This window comes from Mirounga leonina, unplaced genomic scaffold (genome assembly GCF_011800145.1).
Source record: "Mirounga leonina isolate KUSES-001 unplaced genomic scaffold, KU_Mleo_1.0 Mir_174, whole genome shotgun sequence".
Taxonomy (NCBI): domain Eukaryota; kingdom Metazoa; phylum Chordata; class Mammalia; order Carnivora; family Phocidae; genus Mirounga; species Mirounga leonina.
The window spans coordinates 47,574,813-47,592,258 of NW_023270451.1; the positions used below are offsets into that span (position 1 = coordinate 47,574,813).

General features: G+C 37.3%; 1 protein-coding gene across 7 annotated transcripts in view; it reads left to right on the forward strand.

Moving 5' to 3' along the window:
• Window positions 1-17,446, forward strand: part of BBS9 (Bardet-Biedl syndrome 9) — a 453,139-nt gene that overhangs the window by 202,976 nt on the left and 232,717 nt on the right. For all 7 annotated transcript variants that reach the window (XR_004682059.1, XM_035020866.1, XM_035020867.1 and 4 more), the window contains one exon: window positions 14,629-14,724. Coding sequence is in view for 6 of the 7 variants with exons in the window: in XM_035020866.1 (XP_034876757.1) it covers window positions 14,629-14,724 (96 nt within the window). In the remaining variant the exon portion in view is untranslated. The remainder of the gene's footprint in view (window positions 1-14,628; window positions 14,725-17,446) is intronic.

The window sequence follows — 17,446 nt, forward strand, 5'->3', positions numbered from 1 at the left end:
TCTAGTGTGTATTTTTTGCTTTTTTTTAAAAAAATAACTTTATTCAGGAGCGCCTGGGTGGCTTGGTCAGTTAAGTGACTGACTCTTGGTTTTGGCTCAGGTCATGGTCTTAGGGTCATGAGATCGAGCCCCACCTCAGGCTCCACGCTCAATTCGGAGTCTGCTTGAGATTCTTTCCCCTTCCCTTTCCTTCCCCCTCTGCTCCTACTTGCCCTCTACCTCCCCCCACCCCGATCGCATATGCTTCCTCTCTTTCTCAAATAAATAAATAAAATCTTAAAAAAATTTATTGGAATATAACTTATATACAAATGTTTAAAGTATACACTTTGATAACTTTGGATGTTTCTATATACCTGGGAAACCATCTCCACAATTACAATGCTGCAAATATCCATCATCCCAAAAAGTTTCCTTGTGCCCCTTTATAATCCCTTATCCCCCATTCCCAGGCAACCACTGGTTTGCTTTCTGTCACTATAGATTAGTTTGCATTTTCTGGAATTTTATAAGATGGAATTTTTCAGCATGTCCTCTTTTTTGTCTGCCTTCTCAGTCATTTATCAGATTATATGAATTGCACATATTTTCTCCAAATCTGTGGCACATCTTTTCATTCTTGTAACAATGTCTTTGGAAGAGCAGAAGTTCTTAATTTTGATAAAGCCCAATTTTACCGGTTTTTTCTTTCACAGATCATGATTTTAATGTTATATCTAAAAAATCTTTCCCTCAAGTGTACAAAGCTTTCCTCCCATGTTTTTGTCTAGAAGTTTTCTAAATTTACATTTTGGTCTCTTTTTCATTTTGAGTTGGTATTTCTTTATGGTGTGAGATACAGATAAAATTCTTATTTTTACATATGAGCATCTAATGTTCCAGCACTACTTTTGAAAAAAATATCCTTTTTAAAAATTTTATTTATTTGTTTATTTTCTTGAAGTCTAATTGACATATAGCATTATATTAGTTTCAGGTGTACAACATAATGATTCAGTATTTGTATGCACTGTGATATGATCATCCTAATAAGTCTACTTAACATTCATCACCACACTATTTTTTGGAAGAATTTGAGGACAGGTACTAAATCTTCTTTGAATGTTTGGTAGAATTCACTGGTGAAACTTCCTGGTTTTGGATTTTTGCTTGTTGGGAATCTTTTGATTACTGTACCAATCTCTACTAATAATCAGTTGACTGAGATTTTCTATTTCTTCATGATTCAGTCTTGGAAGATTGTATGTTGCTAGAAATGTATCTGTTTCTTCTAGGTTGTCCAATCTGTTGATGTATAATTGTTCATAGTAGTTTATTATGATCATTTGTATTTCTTTGGTATCTATTGATTTCTCTTTTATTTCTGATTTTATTTACTTGAGCTCTCTCTCTTCTTAGTGTATGTAGATAAAAGTTTGTCAATTTTGTTTATCTTTTCAGAGAACTGATGGTTCGTTTCGTTGATCTTTCTATCATCATTTTAGTCTCTATTTTATTTATTTCCACTCTGATATTTATTTTCTTTCCTTCTGCTAAGTTTGAGGATGATTGAACAATAAAAGTTACTAGTTTAAAATGAATCTCCTCAAATTAAAGAAAGAAAACTTACACAGTGGAATTTGAACTATTTTTCTTAAAAAAGTATGAATCCATTTTAATTTAATTTCACAGAAAGACCTGGGGTTTAAATATAATAGCTACCTCATCTACTTCAAAAGACTTATTGAAAGAATCAATTAAGATAACCTCAGACTATATTTTTGAAAAGTATAAAAGGCTTTATAAACTGAAAGTAACATACAAAGGAAAATTATTTTTCATGATTACATGAACAGTTTTTTTGTTTCATTCATTTTAAAGGCACTCAATTAAAGGAAGTCCAGATAAGCATTATAAAATGAGCTCATTTTAATTTTATCAGCTAAAAATAATGTACATGTGTTTAGCAATGATTTGACTTATTAGGAATTGGAAAGACTTTCAATAAATAAGTATGAATAGAGAATAGTTCTTTATCCAGGAGAAATGAAAAAGATGATCATTCTTGCCACAGATATTTTGCACCTGTTATTTCTTGCAACAAAAGAAATCATTTCGGCAGTGCTGTTGAGGCGTATCTTCTTGGTGAACTAGGAGACAGACAGTATTAGCTTATTCTTTACAGTTAGCTTTGATTTTGCTCTGCTTATTTTAACTCAGTTTTTTCTAAGTTGTAGTAAATGGTCTAAAACATTTTTATTTTATTTATTTATTTTATTATGTTATGTTAATCCCCATACATTACATCATTAGTTTTAGATGTAGTGTTCCATGATTCATTGTTTGTGCATAACACCCAGTGCTCCATGCAGAACGTGCCCTCCTCAATACCCATCACCAGGCTAACCCATCCTCCCATCCCCCTCCCCTCTAGAACCCTCAGTTTGTTTCTCAGAGTCCATAGTCTCTCATGGTTCGTCTCCCCCTCCGATTTCCCCCCTAAAAAAACAAAAACCAAAAAACTATCCTTTTTCATTGGATCGCCTTTGCAACTTTGTTGAAAATCATCTGACTATGTATCATAGAGCTATATAAATCATCTGAAAAACTATATATATTTCTGCTCTCTTCAGTTTATTCCATTGATCTGTTTGTCTTTGCCCACCAGTATTATTGCTATATACCAATAGTATAGTGTCCTAATTACTATAAATATGTATGTCCAAAAGTCAGGGAGTATAATTTCCCCAGCTTCATTCTTCTATTTTCAGTATTGTCTTGGATATTCTAGATCCCTGCACTTTCATATGAATCTTAGAATCAGTTTGTCAATTTAAAAAAAATGCCTACTGGGATTTTGATTGGAATTGGGATTGCATTAAGTCTGTTGATCAATTTGGAGAGAAACAGCATCTTAACAATATTAAACATGGCACAATTTACTCTACTTATCCTAGTTTCTTAAGATGAAAGTAGAGACCTTCATTTATTTAGGGCTTACTTCATTTTTCTCAGTGAGAGTTTGTAGTTTTCAATGTACAGGTCTTACAAATCTTTTGTCAGATTTATCCCTAAGTGTTTAATATATTTTGATGCTATTGAAAATTACATTGTTTTACTTCAGTTTCAAATAGTGCTTTTTTAGTACAGGCAAACCTCATTTTATTGTGCTTTGTAGATACTGTATTTTTTACAAATTGAAAGTTTGTGGCAACCCTGGGTCAAGCAAGTCTATTGGCACCATTTTTCCGACAGTATTTGTTTACTTCATGTCTCTGTGTCACATTTTGGTAATTGAAAATTTTTATTGTTACTATATTTGTTATGATGATCTGTGATCAGTGATCTCTGATGTTACTATTGTAATTGTTTTGGGGTACCATGAACCACCCCTCTTTATGGTGGTAAACGTAATTGGTAAATATTGTGTGTGTTCTGACTGCTCCATGGCCATTCCTCTGTCTGTATGCCTCTCCTCAGGCATTCCTATTCCATGAGACACAACAATATTGAAATTAGGCATATTAATAATCCTATAATGGCCTCTTAGTGTTTAAGTGGAAGAGTCACATGTCTCTCACTTTAAATAAAAAATTAGGAATGATTAAGCTTAAGGAGAAAGGCAATCACAAAAGCAGGGATAGGTCAAAAGCTAGGCCTCTTGCAGGACATGGTTAGCCAAGTTGTGAATGCAAAGGAAAAGTTCTTAAAGGAAATTAAATGTCTACTTCAGTGAACACATGAATGATAAGAAAGCGAAACAGCTTTATTGATAATATGGAGAAAGTCTGAATGGTCTGGATAGAGGACCAAACCAGCTACAGCAGTCCCTTAAGCCAAAGCTTAATCTGGGGCTAAGTTCTAACCCTTTTCCATTATATGAAGGCTGAGAGAGGTGAGGAAGCTGCAGAAGAAAAATTTTGCTTAGCAGAGGTTGGTCCATGAGGTTTAAGGAAAGGAGTCATCTCCATAATGTAAATGTACAAAGTGGAAGCAGCAGAGCTGATGTAGAAGCTGCAGCAAGTTTTTCAGAAGATCTAGCTAAGATAATTAATGCAGGTGGCTACAATAAACAACAGATTTTCAGTGTAAATGTAACAGCCTGATATTGGAAGAAGATGCCATCTAGGACTTTCATAGAGAGGAGAAGTCAGTGCTGGGCTTCAAAGCTTCATAGGACAGGCTGACTCTCTTGTTAGGGACTAATGCACCTAATGATTAAGTTGAAGTCAGTGTTCACTGACTGTTCCAAAAATCCTAGGACCCTTAAGAATTATGCTAAGTCTACTCTGCCTGTGCTCTATGCATTAAACAACAAAGCCTGGATGACAGCACTTCTGTTTACAACATGGCTCACTTAATATTTTATTTTATTTTTTTTAAGATTTTATTTAGTTATTTGACAGAGAGAGACACAGTGAGAGAGGGAACACAAGCAGGGGGAGTGGGAGAGGGAGAAGCAGGCTTCCCATGGAGCAGGGAGCCCGATACGGGGCTCGATCCCAGGACCCTGGGACCATGACCTGAGCCGAAGGCAGATGCTTAATGACTGAGCCACCCAGGCACCCTGCTAACTTAATATTTTAAACCCACTGTTGAGAACTACTGCTCAGAAAAAAAAAATTCCTTTCAAAATATTACTGCTTATTGACGATGTACCTGGTCACCCAAGAGCTCTGATGGAGATAGACAATGAGATTAATGTTGTTTTCATGCGTGCTAACACAATATCCATTCTGCAGCCATTGATCAAGGAGTCATTTCAACTTTCAAGTTTTATTATTTAAAAAATACATTTCTTAAGGCTGTAGCTGCTATAGAGAATGATTTCTCTGATGGATCTGGGAAAAGTAAATTGAAAGCCTTCTGGAAAAAATTCACTATTTCAGAACCATTGTGATTCATGGAAAGAGGTCAAGCTACCAACATGAGCAGCAGTTTGGAAGAAGTTGATTTCAGCCCTCATGGGTGACTTGCAGAGGTTCAAGACTTCAGTGGAGGAAGTAACTGCAGATGTAGTGGAAATATCAAGAGAACTGGAATTAGAAGTGGAGCCTGAAGATGTGACTGAATTGCTGCCATCTCATGATAAAGGGATCCTTATAAGGGATGGGGAGTTGCTTCTTTCTGATGAGCAAAGAAAGTGGTTTCTTGAGATGGAATCTGTTCCTGGTGAAGATGCTGTGAAGATTGTTGAAATGATAACAAAGGATTTAGAATATTACACAAACTTAGTTGATAAAGCAGTGGAAGGGTTTGAGAGGATTGACTCCAATTTTGAAAGAAGTTCTACTGTGGGTAAAATTCTGTCAAGCAGCATTGCATGCTACAGAGAAATCTTTTTTGAAAGGATGTGACACATTTCATTGTTGCCTTATTTTAAGAAATTGTCACAACTGTCCAAACCTTCAGCAACCTCCATCCTGATCAGTCAGCAGCCATCAATACTGAGGCAAGACCCTCCACCAACAAAAAGTCACAACTTGCTGAAAGCTCAGATGATGGTTAGCATTTTTTAGCAATGAAGTATTTTTTAATTAAGGTATGTACATTGTATTTTTAGATATAATGTTGCATAATTAATAGACTATAGTATAGGGTAAATGTAAGTTTTATATGTACTGAGAAACCAAAAAATTCATTTGACATGCTTTATTGCAATATTTGGTATATTATGGTCATATGGAACCAAACCACAGTATCTGTGAGATATGCCTATACATAGATATACAACTGCTTTTGTATATCGATCTTGTATTATGCAACATTGTTAAACCACTTACTGGTCCTACTAGCCTTTTTTGTAGATTTATTCAGATTTCTACATAAAGATTATGTTATCTGCAAATGAAAACCATTTTACTTCTTCCTTTCCAATCTAGAGATTCTGTTTGTTTCTTGCTAGCATTTATCTAGGCTAAAACCTCTGGGACAATGTTGAATAGAAATGGCAGAGTGGATGTTCAGGCTTTCACCATTAAGTATGTTTTAGTTGTAGGTAGTCTATAGATGTCCTATACCATTTGAGGAAGTTCCCTTCTATACCAAGTTTGCGAGAGTTTGTTTTATATTGGATTTTCTCAATGCTTTTTCTACATCAATTGAGATATTTGTAATCATTTTCTTCTTTAGGCTATTTATAGGTGAATTAAACTGATACTTTTTCTTGACTTAAAAATTTTTAAATTATTTTATTTTATTTATTTTTTAAAGATTTTATTTATTTGACAGAGAGAGAGAGACAGCAAGAGAGGGAAAACAAGCAGGGGGAATGGGAGAGGGAGAAGCAGGCTTCCCCCTGAGCGGGGAGCCCGATGTGGGACTCTTATCTAAGGATCCTGGGATTGTGACCTGAGTCAAAGGCAGATGCCCAATGGCTGAGCCACCCAGGTGCCCCTTATTTTTATTTTTTAAAGATTTTATTTATTTGAGAGAGAGGGAGGGAGAGAGAGCGTGCACACAAGCAGGGGGGAGGGGCAGAGGGAGAAGGAGAGGCAGGCTTCTCACTGAGCAGAGAGCCGAATATGGGACTTGATCCCAGGACCCTGAGATCATGACTGGAGCTGAAGGCAGATGCTTAACCACCTGAGTCACCCAGACGCCCCTTGACTTTAAGTATAGTTGACACAAGGTTACATTAGTTTCAGATGTACAAGATAGTGATTCAACAACTCTGTATATTTTGCTATGCTCATAAGTGTATACATTGATTAATTTTTGGATTTTAGCATAATTGTGCATTCTTGATATAAATCACACTGAAAGATGTATTGTCCTTTTTTTTTTTTTTAAGATTTTATTTATTTATTTGACAGAGAGAGAGAGAGAGAGAAAGAGCACGAGTGGGGTGAGGGGCAGAGGGAGAAGCGGACTCCACTGAGCAGGGAGCCTGATGCCGGGCTCAATCCTGGGACTCCGGGATCATGACCTGGGCTAAGGCAGATGTTTAACTGACTGAGCCACCCAGGCGCCCCTGTATTATCCTCTCAATATACTATTTGATTCAACTTACTAATATTTAGTTTAGAATTTTTACATCTGTGTTCATGAGGGATATTAATCTATAGTTTTATTTCTTTTTGAAAAAAGATTTATTTGAGCGAGAGAGAGTATGTGGGGGGGGGCAGGGGCCTGGGGGCAGAGAGAGAGAAAGAATCTTAAGCAGATTCCCTGCTGAGCATGGAGCCTGATGTGGGGCTCGTTCATTCTAAGGACCCTGAGATCATGACCTGAGCCGAAATCAAGAGTGGGATGCTTAACCATCTGAGCTACCCAGGCGCCCCTTGTTTTATTTTTATTTTTCTTATGCTTGGGGTTTGTTAAGATATTTTGACCTGTAGTTTATAATTTTCATCCAATTTGTGAATATTTTGGTCATTATTTTTTCAAAATTTTTTTTCTCTTTGTAGCTGTCTCCTGTATGACACTCTGCCCTGTGAACTTTTAATACTTTAGCCTTCCTAGACTCCCAACTCTGTGTCTTCAACTTGGGCAGAATGTTAGGTTGCACCTGAGTTTCCCCTCCCTGTGTTGTGTCTTGGAAATTTTCTCTAGGCAGTAGGCTGCGGCAATCATAGGGCTCACTTTGTTCTTTGTTCACTTTTTTCCTGGTCTCCAGTGTCTTCAGAAACGTTTCATATATTTTGTCCCATTTTTTAGTTGTTGTAAGTAGAAGGGTAAATTTGGCCCTAGTTTCTTCATCTTGGCCTGAAGTGAAAGTCTTCATTGTTATAATTTTTATTTGTTTTCGAGTCAGGATTCAAATGTGGTTCATTTATTGCAAATTTTGATATGAGTTTTTAATCTCTTTTTCTATAGGTTTCCCACTTCTATTTTTAATTTGCAGTTGATTTTTTAAAGAGTAAGATGATTTTTTCCTGTGAATTTCCCACACTCTGAATTTTGCTGATTACATCCCTGTGATGTTTAATATTTTCTCTGTCCATTTTTTTGCCTGTTAACTGGTAGTTGTATCTAGAGGTATTAGAGTCAGGATTGATTATTTTGGCCACACTGCTTCCATGAATTGGTAGTATATACTTTCAGCAGGGAGTACATATTACCTGTTTGTATCTCTCTCTCTCTTTTTTTGTATGGTAACAACCATTGATTTTAATCTGAGATCTATTAAATTTCTTGAGGTTGAAAATTGATGATATCTATTTCTTTCAAGCTTTCTTTAATATTTTGCTAGGTTATTTCTGTCCAGAGAACTTTTCCCTTATCTACTATTGGCTATGTGGTGTAGTTGGAGTAGGATCATCTGGATAAATGTTTGGTTCTTTTTCTTACTGATTTTTATTTTTATTTTATTATTTTTTTATTACGTTATTTAATCACCATACATTACATCATCAGTTTTTGATGTAGTGTTCCATGATTCATTGTTTGTGTATAACACCCAGTGCTCCATGCAGAACGTGCCCTCTTTAATACCCATCACCAGGCTAACCCATCCTCCCACCCCCCTCCCCTCTAGAACCCTCAGTTTGTTTTTCATAGTCCATCATCTCTCATGGTTCTTCTCCCCCTCCGATTTCCCCCCTTCATTCTTCCCCTCCTGCTATTTTCTTTTTTCTTTTTTTTTTTTTAACATGTATTGTATTATTTGTTTCAGAGGTACAGATCTGTGATTCAATAGTCTTGCACAATTCACAGCACTCACCATAGCACATACCCTCCCCAATGTCTATCACCCAGCTGCCCCATCTCTCCCACCTCCCCACACTCCAGCAAACCTCAGTTTGTTTCCTGAGATTAAGAATTCCTCATATCAGTGAGGTCATCTCATACATGTCTTTCTCTGATTGACTTATTTTGCTCAGCATAACACTCTCCAGTTCTATCCACGTCGTTGCAAATGGCAAGATTTCACTCCTTTTGATGGCTGCATAATATTCCATTGTATATATATATACCACTTCTTCTTTATCCATTCATCTGTCGATGGACATCTTGGCTCTTTCCACAGTTTGGCTATTGTGGACATTGCTGCTATAAACATCAGGGTGCACGTACCCCTTCGAATCACTACATTTGTATCTTTGTGGTAAATACCCAGGAGTGCAATTGCTGGATCATAGGGTAGCTCTATTTTCAACTTTTTGAGGAACCTCCATACTGTTTTCCAGAGTGGCTGCACCAGCTTGCATTCCCACCAACAGTGTAGGAGGGTTCCCCTTTCTCCACATCCCCGCCAACATCTGTTATTTCCTGACTTGTTAATTTTAGCCATTCTGACTGGTGTGAATGATATCATTGGGGTTTTGATTTGGATTTCCCTGATGCTGAGCGATGTTGAGCACTTTTTCATGTGTCAGTTGGCCATTTGCATGTCTTCTTTGGAAAAATGTCTGTTCATGTCTTCTGCTCATTACTTGATTGGATCATTTGTTCTTTGGGTGTTGAGTTTAAGAAGTTCCTTATAGATTTTGGATACTAGCCCTTTCTCTGATATGTCATTTGCAAATATCTTCTCCCATTCTGTCGGTTGTCTTTTGGTTTTGTGGACTGTTTCTTTTGCTGTGCAAAAGCTTTTTATCTTGATGAGGTCCCAATAGTTCATTTTTGCCCTTGCTTCCCTTGCCTTTGGCAATGTTTCTAGGAGGCATTTGCTGCAGCTGAGGTCGAAGAGGTTGCTGCCTGTGTTCTCCTTTAGGATTTTGATGGATTCCTGACTCACATTGAGGTCTTTCAACCATTTGGAGTCTATTTTTGTGTGTGGTATAAGGAAATGGTCCAGTTTCATTCTTCTGCATGTGGCTATCCAATTTTCCCAACACCATTTGTTGAAGAGACTGTGTTTTTTCCATTGGACATTCTTTCCTGCTTTGTCAAAGATGAGTTGACCATAGAGTTGAGGGTCCATTTCTGGGCTCTCTATTCTGTTCCATTGATCTATGTGTCTGTTTTTGTGCCAGTACCACACTGTCTTGATGATGGCAGCTTTGTAATAGAGCTGGAAGTCCAGAATTGTGATGCCGCCAGCTTTGCTTTCTTTTTCAACATTCCTCTGGCTATGCGGGGTCTTTTCTGGTTCCATAAAATTTTAGGATTATTTGTTCCATTTCTCTGAAAAAAGCTGATGGTATTTTGATAGGGATTGCATTGAATGTGTAGATTGCTCTAGGTAGCATTGACATCGTCACAGTATTTGTTCTTCCAATCCATGAGCATGGAACGTTTTTCCATTTCTTTGTGTCTTCCTCAATTTCTTTCATGAGTATTTTATAGTTTTCTGAGTATAGATCCTTTGCCTCTTGGTTAGATTTATTCCTAGGTATCTTATGGTTTTGGGTATAATTGTAAATGGGATCGACTCCTTAATTTCTCTTTCTTCTGTCTTGTTGTTGGTGTATAGGAATGCCACTGATTTCTGTGCATTGATTTTATATCCTGCCACTTTACTGAATTCCTGTATGAGTTGTGGTCTGAAAATATGCAGGGAAAGATCCCAGTCTTTTGGTACTGGTTGAGACATGATTTGTGACCTAGGATGTGATTTATTCTGGAGAATGTTCCATGGGCACTAGAGGTGAATGTGTATTCTGTTGCTTTGGGATGGAATGTTCTGAATATATCTGTGAAGTCCATTTGGTCCAGTGTGTCATTTAAAGTCTTTATTTCCTTGTTGATCTTTTGCTTAGATGATCTGTCCATTTCAGTGAGGGGGTGTTAAAGTCCCCCCCCCCATTATTGTATTGTTGTCAATGTGTTTCTTTGCTTTTGTTATTAATTGCCTTATATAATTGGCTGCTCCTGTGTTAGGGGCATAGATATTTACAATTGTTAGATCTTCTTGTTGGACAGACCCTTTAAGTAGGATATAGTGTCCTTCCTCATCTCTTATTATAGTCTTTGGTTTAAAATCTAATTTGTCTGATACAATGATTGCCACCCCACCTTTCTTTTGGTGTCCATTAGCATGGTAAATGGTTTTCCACCCCCTCACTTTCAATCTGGGGGTGTCTTTGGGTCTAAAATGAGTCTCTTGCAGACAGCATATCGATGGGTCTTGTTTTTTAATCCAATCTGATAGCCTGTGTCTTTTGATTGGGGCATTTAGCCCATTTACATTCAGGGTAACTAATGAAAGATAGGAATTTAGTGCCATTGTATTGCCTGTAAGGTGACTGTTACCGTATATTGTCTGTGTTCCTTTCTGGTCTATGTTGCTTTTAGGGTCTCTCTTTGCTTAGAGGAGCCCTTTCAGGATTTCTTGTAGGGCTGGTTTTGTGTTTGCAAATTCCTTTAGTTTTTGTTTGTCCTGGAAGCTTTTCATCTCTCCTTCTATTTTCAATGACAGCCTAGCTGGATATAATATTCTTGGCTGCATATTTTTCTCATTTAGTGCTCTGAATATATCATGCCAGTCCTTTCTGGCCTGCCAGGTCTCTGTGGATAGGTCTTTTGCCAATCTAATGTTTCCACCATTGTAGGTTACAGATCTCTTGTCCCGAGCTGCTTTCAGGATTTTCTCCTTGTCTCTGAGACTCATAACTTTTACTATTAGATGTCGGGGTGTTGACTTATTTTTATTGATTTTGAGAGGGGTTCTCTGTGCCTCCTGGATTTTGATGCCTGTTTCCTTCCCCAGATTAGGGAAGTTCTCTGTTATAATTTGCTCCAATATACCTTCTGCCCCTCTCTCTCTTTCTTCTTCTTCTGGGATCCCAATTATTCTAATGTTGTTTTGTCTTATGGTATCGCTTATCTCTCGAATTCTGCCCTCATGATCCAGTAGTTGTTTATCTCTCTTTTTCTCAGCTTCTTTATTTTCCATCATTTGGTCTTCTGTATCGCTAATTCTCTCTTCTGCCTCATTTTTCGTAGCAGTTAGAGCCCCCATATTTGATTGCACCTCATTAATAGCCTTTTTGATTTTGACTTGGTTAGATTTTAGTTCTTTTATTTCTCCAGAAAGGGTTTCTCTAATAACTTCCATGCTTTATTCAAGCCATCTAGTATCTTTAAAATCACCATTCTGAACTCTAGTTCCAACATTGTACTAATGTCCGTATTGATTAGGTCCCTGGCAGTCAATACTGCCTCTTGTTCTTTTTGTTGAGGTGATTTTTTCCATCTTGTCATTTTGTCCAGAGGAGAATAAATGAATGAGAGAACAAAATGCTAACAGGGTAACAACGTCCCCAGAAAATATATACACTAAACAAATCAGAAAAGACCTGAAACCAGGGGAATAGAAAGGGAAAGAAAGAAAAAAGAAAAAGAAAGAAAAATGAAAAGAAAAAGATAAAAACAATCAAAAACAAAACGAAACAAAAAAACAGAATATGATCAAATATGATCAGGCTGGTGCATAGATCAGTGCCGTACGCTAACTTTTGGGCATATTTTGGTCTGTTAGAAGAAAGTGCCTCCCAAAATTTTAAAGAAAGAAAAACTCATATATGTACAAAAATAAGGGTTAATACGATGAAGGGATGGAATATGACTGTAAAGATGAAAAGTATAGGGCGCCTGGGTGGCTCAGTTGGTTAAGCGACTGCCTTCGGCTCAGGTCATGATCCTGGAGTCCCGGGATCGAGTCCCGCATCGGGCTCCCTGCTCATTGGACAGCCTGCTTCTGCCTCTCTCTCTGCCTGCCTCTCTACCTACTTGTGCTTTCTCTCTGTGTGTCAAATAAATAAATAAAATCTTTAAAAAAAAAAAAGATGAAAAGTATAAAAGATTGTATAAAAGAAATTGATAAGATAAAAAGTTGGTTGAAAAAAGAAAGAAGAGGATTTAAAAAAAAAAAGGGAGAGAATGTGATCAGGCAGGAGACTATAACAAAGCCATACACTAGAGATTTAGGGTATATTTTGATCTGTTAGAAGAAACTATATCTCAAAATTTTAAAGAGAGAACAACTTATATATATATACACCAAAAATAAGGGTAACTACAGTGAAAGGATAAAATATAACTCTAAAAATGAAAAATAAAAAATATTTTTTTTTTTAAAAAAGGGATTGATAAGATGTTGGTTGAAAAAGGGAAAAAGAAAAATTAAAAAAAAAAGAGAAAATACAGTTAAAAAATTAACTTTGAAAGACTACAGAATCATGGTAAAAAAGCCATGAATTCTATGTGCAGTATTCCCCTAGCGCTGGAGTTCTGCCGTTCTCATTGATTGGTACACTTGGTCTTGGCTGGCTGGTCTGGCTGATCTTCTGGGGTAGGGGACTGTTGCCGTGGTTCCCAAATGTCTTTGCTGGAGGCGGAATTGCCCCACCCTTGCCGTCCCGGCTAAGTAAACTGCTCGGGTTTGCTCTCGGGAGCTTTTGTTCCCTGCGAGCTTTCTGTACAGCTTCAGAGGAAGAGAGTGAAAATGGCGGCCTCCCAATCTCTGCCCCGGAGGAGCTGAGAACTCGGGGCCCCACTCCTCAGTGAGCCCCCAGAGAAAAGCAGTCAGTCACTCCCATCTCCCCAGTCTCCGGCCGCACTCCGTGCTCACCCGGCCTGTGACCAAGTGTTTCTATCTCTGGCACCCGACCCCATGTGGAGTCTCCAAACCCCGCAGATCCCTGTGCTGTGCTCCCGCGCTGCTCCTCCTGGGGGAGGAAGGGGAGTCTCCCCAGATCTGCCGCTTGTTGGGTCCCTGCTGGAAGAGCATTGGCCTGACTGTGCTGCGGATCACGGTTTATGGCAACCCCAAGCTGAGAGCCCGCCCCTCGGCTCCGTCTCTGCAGCCGGCTTCCCCGCTCTGATACCTGGGAGCTCTGCTGCACTCAGGCACCCCCGGTCTTTCTGTGACCCCGAGGGTCCTGAGACCACACTGTCCCGGAGGGTTCCACTCCCCGCTTAGCCACCAGAGTGACGTCCCTCGGCGGAGCTGACTTCTAAAAGTTCCGATTTTGTGCTCCACGGCTCTATCACTTGCCAGTAGCGGCCGCCGGAGGCCCCCTCCCCCGCCGTCTATCCTCCCGAATATCGCCTCAGATTCACTTCTCCACACGTCCTACCTTCCAGAAAGTGGTCGCTGTTCTGTTCAGAGAGTTGCTGCTATTGTTTTCTTCGCTCTCCTGTTGAGTTCGTAGGTCTTCCGAATGGTTTGATCTCTATCCAAGCTGAATTCCTGGGACCAGATGAAATCCAGGTCTCCTACTCCTCCGCCAACTTGCTCTGCTCTGTCTTACTGATTTTTAAAATATTGAGTTGATTCTCTAGAAGCCTCCTTTAGTGAGCATTTGGCCTTTTCTGTTTTTAGATCAATATGAACACATGCCTTTAGATATTTTTGATGTGTTTCACTTTTTTGATACTCAAATATTTTCATCTCTGGCCAGTAATCTCTTTAAGTTCGCTTTTATTTTCATACTACTCTGCTAGTCAGTGATAGTTTCCTTGCTTTCTGGTGTGACAGGTGTTTGAGGTTTATCTTGTGCATTTCCTGCCTCAAACCTAGAATGAAGCAGTAGAAGGAAGGAAATTAAATGATTTAAGAATGTTATTGTGAGGGAGAGATTTAAGCAATTGGGAATTACCATGGAAATCAGCTTATATATTAATTTATACATGGGCTTTCAGCATGACTGGTAACATAAAAAATACTTGCCATCAACTAAACTTCCTATTTCAAACATTAAGTGTTTTTCTTTGTGGTTATGTAAGGTGATTTTTTTTTTTTTTTAATTTTCTTTGTAGGCTTTGCCAATCAGTCAGAAGATGATCAGGTGAATGTAATGGGTTTTCACTTCTTAGGAGGTTCCCGAGTTACTCTTCTTGCTTCTAAAACCTCTCGTAAGTAAAACTATGGTATTACTGCTTTTGAAATTGTCCATTGAGAACACTACATCACAGATCATCATCACATCATGAATTTCTGCAAAGGATATGTTCAGTTCGTTATTGAAAACAAAGAGCCATGGTATTAAGTATTTAGGACATAAAAGTTATGAAGATAGGATCCTGTTTTATTAGAGATATGTAACTTTGGTTTTGGGGATTAGGAGAGTTTGAGAGAGAAATTTAAAGAATTGAAAATATTGTTGAGATAGGTATATGGTGAACTAGGTTTTAGGAACTATTACAAACTGGAATTAATTTGTGTGTGTATCTATATTCATACATCCTCCTTTTGGATATTGGCAAAAATGAAGGTGAAAGTGTGAAGCTTCTGCTGACACTAATCTCAGTAGAATGAAAAGAGTAATTATGTAGTCAAGTTTGAATTTCAGATGTAAATATTCTTTGTTGATTTGGTTGCTTCATCTGAGAATAATAGTTGAAACTACTCAATGTAAAACTGACTTTTGATGTATGTGGGATACTGAAGCTGCTAAACTCATTGAGTTATATACACCTTCATGGAAATAAAGTAAATATTAAGAAAATAGTGTTTAACAAATTTTAGGAACACTAAGGGTATTAGTGTGAATAAATGCATATATTGATATTTATATGTTAAAAAAGTTTGGCTGAGTACACTCCAATTTTAAAATCCCTGAAGTTTGTGAAATGGGCTTCCACTTTCTACTTTATGCATTTGCAGTTTTAGTTGGTTATTTCTTGCATCATCAGAAGATATAGTAAAATAGGGACATATCCCTTTTGAAAAATGAAGGTGTTAGCAGGAGGAATATAAACACATCCCTATTTTAGAAACTAACAATGTTACAGTTTTGGAATATATAGATTGGGGGCTGGTGAAATAGACTTGGATACAACTAACAATTCTAGAATAAGGCATAGAAATCAAAGATAATTCTTAAAAGAATGAGAGGATTCTGTACTTCTCATGGTCTTTTTGATTGGTTATGATTGCAGTGCTTTTTGCATTGGCACCATTTTGTTTTGATTAGATTTAATCTTCAGTTGGATGATGGAATTATTTTAGTACATTTCTCTTTGTTAAACTGTTCTCTTTAAACTAAAAAAAATATTGCCAACATTTCCTTGGGAAATTGTACACATCTGTTCAACTTCATTTGATAATGCTGTAATGATGAATCTGAAATTGAGATTATTAAAAAAAGGCAAAAAGTTATTCTTGATGCAAGTGGGAATACTTATGTCCTAATTTGTTCTTTTTTAGATAAGGTAACTCTTAGAGCATAGCTGTTGCCCATGATTACCTTATCATTTCTAAATTTCACCAAATATCCAGATATATAACTGATTTTCTCACATTCATCTGAATATATGGCAATGCCTTCATAGCCATAGAATGGGCAGACAGACTAAATAATGTAATAAGACAGGACCTTTTAAATAGGGAACCAAATGAGCTATGTAACCTGAAACCTGAGTAGTAGCTATTACAATTCCTTGAAGGTTTTTTGGCTTCAGTGACACACAGAATTCTACCTAGGGAGTGCCCTTTGGTGATAAAGGGAGGTAGGTATGAAGAGAGTAGTTTTCTGGGGTTGAGGCAGATGTTGGTGCTCTCTCGTGCTGTATCAGAGTGTTCCTCCCTAAGAAAGGAATGAAGTAATTTCTACCCAGTCTGTGTTTGGCATCTTTCTTTTTTATGAAACAGGCACATAGTTTTTGGTTTAGAAATCTGAATTGACAGAAAAAAATCCTACATATGGAAAGAACCTAGTATTTTTTCCCTAGTAAACTGTCAAGTGCTTTGTAAGTTGCCTTTGGATATTGGGTAGTATTTTCTGTGGGCTCCACATATTCATCTCTTTTTAAAACCTGCCTGATAATTAACCAAGCCTTGAAGTGTGCTGATGGTAATTTTAGTTCAATTTCCTGATTAGTTATAGATCAGCCAAAGCAGACATGAGAAAAGCAAATGAAGTTCATTGGCTAAGATATCAAATCACATTCTCTGGGGGAACTGAATAGGTTTTTATTTTCAGAAAATAGAGTGGTGCTTCAATGTAATCAGAGTTTATTATGTGAATTCTGGAAAAACAAAGTGTTGAAGATAAAAATACTTAGGAGAAACACTCTTCACTAGAGAAATTTCTGAAAATGATTTCCAGAGTTCTAAACTGAAAGTAGTAAGACAGGTGATGGCTATGTTTGTTACCTTGATTGTAGTGATAGTTTTACGAGTATATGCATATGTCCAAATTCATCAAATTGTATACATTAAATATATGCAGTTTTTTGTATGTCAGTTATACCTCTGAAAAATTGTTAAAAATAATAAGACAGGTCAAATTTTATGAGATCAAATATTTTTATAATCAGAATTATAAATATTTGTACTTGAAAGTTGATTATTTTTACTGATTCAGTACAGTGGGATTTCAGAAGGAATATGCCATTACCTAAATGTGTATATATGCCTGCCATGCCACTTTCTTAAGCTCCATTTCCAGTGACTTATTCCCTCACACAAAAAACACTGCCACCTCTCTCTCCTCCTCTCTCTTCCTTTCTCTCTGTTTTTCTTGGTGTTTCTTATCTGTTTCTATTTTTTTCTTTCTTCCTTTCTTCCTTTCTTCCTTCCTTCCTTCCTTTCTTTCTTTCTTTCTTTCTTTCTTTCTTTCTTTCTTTCTTTCTT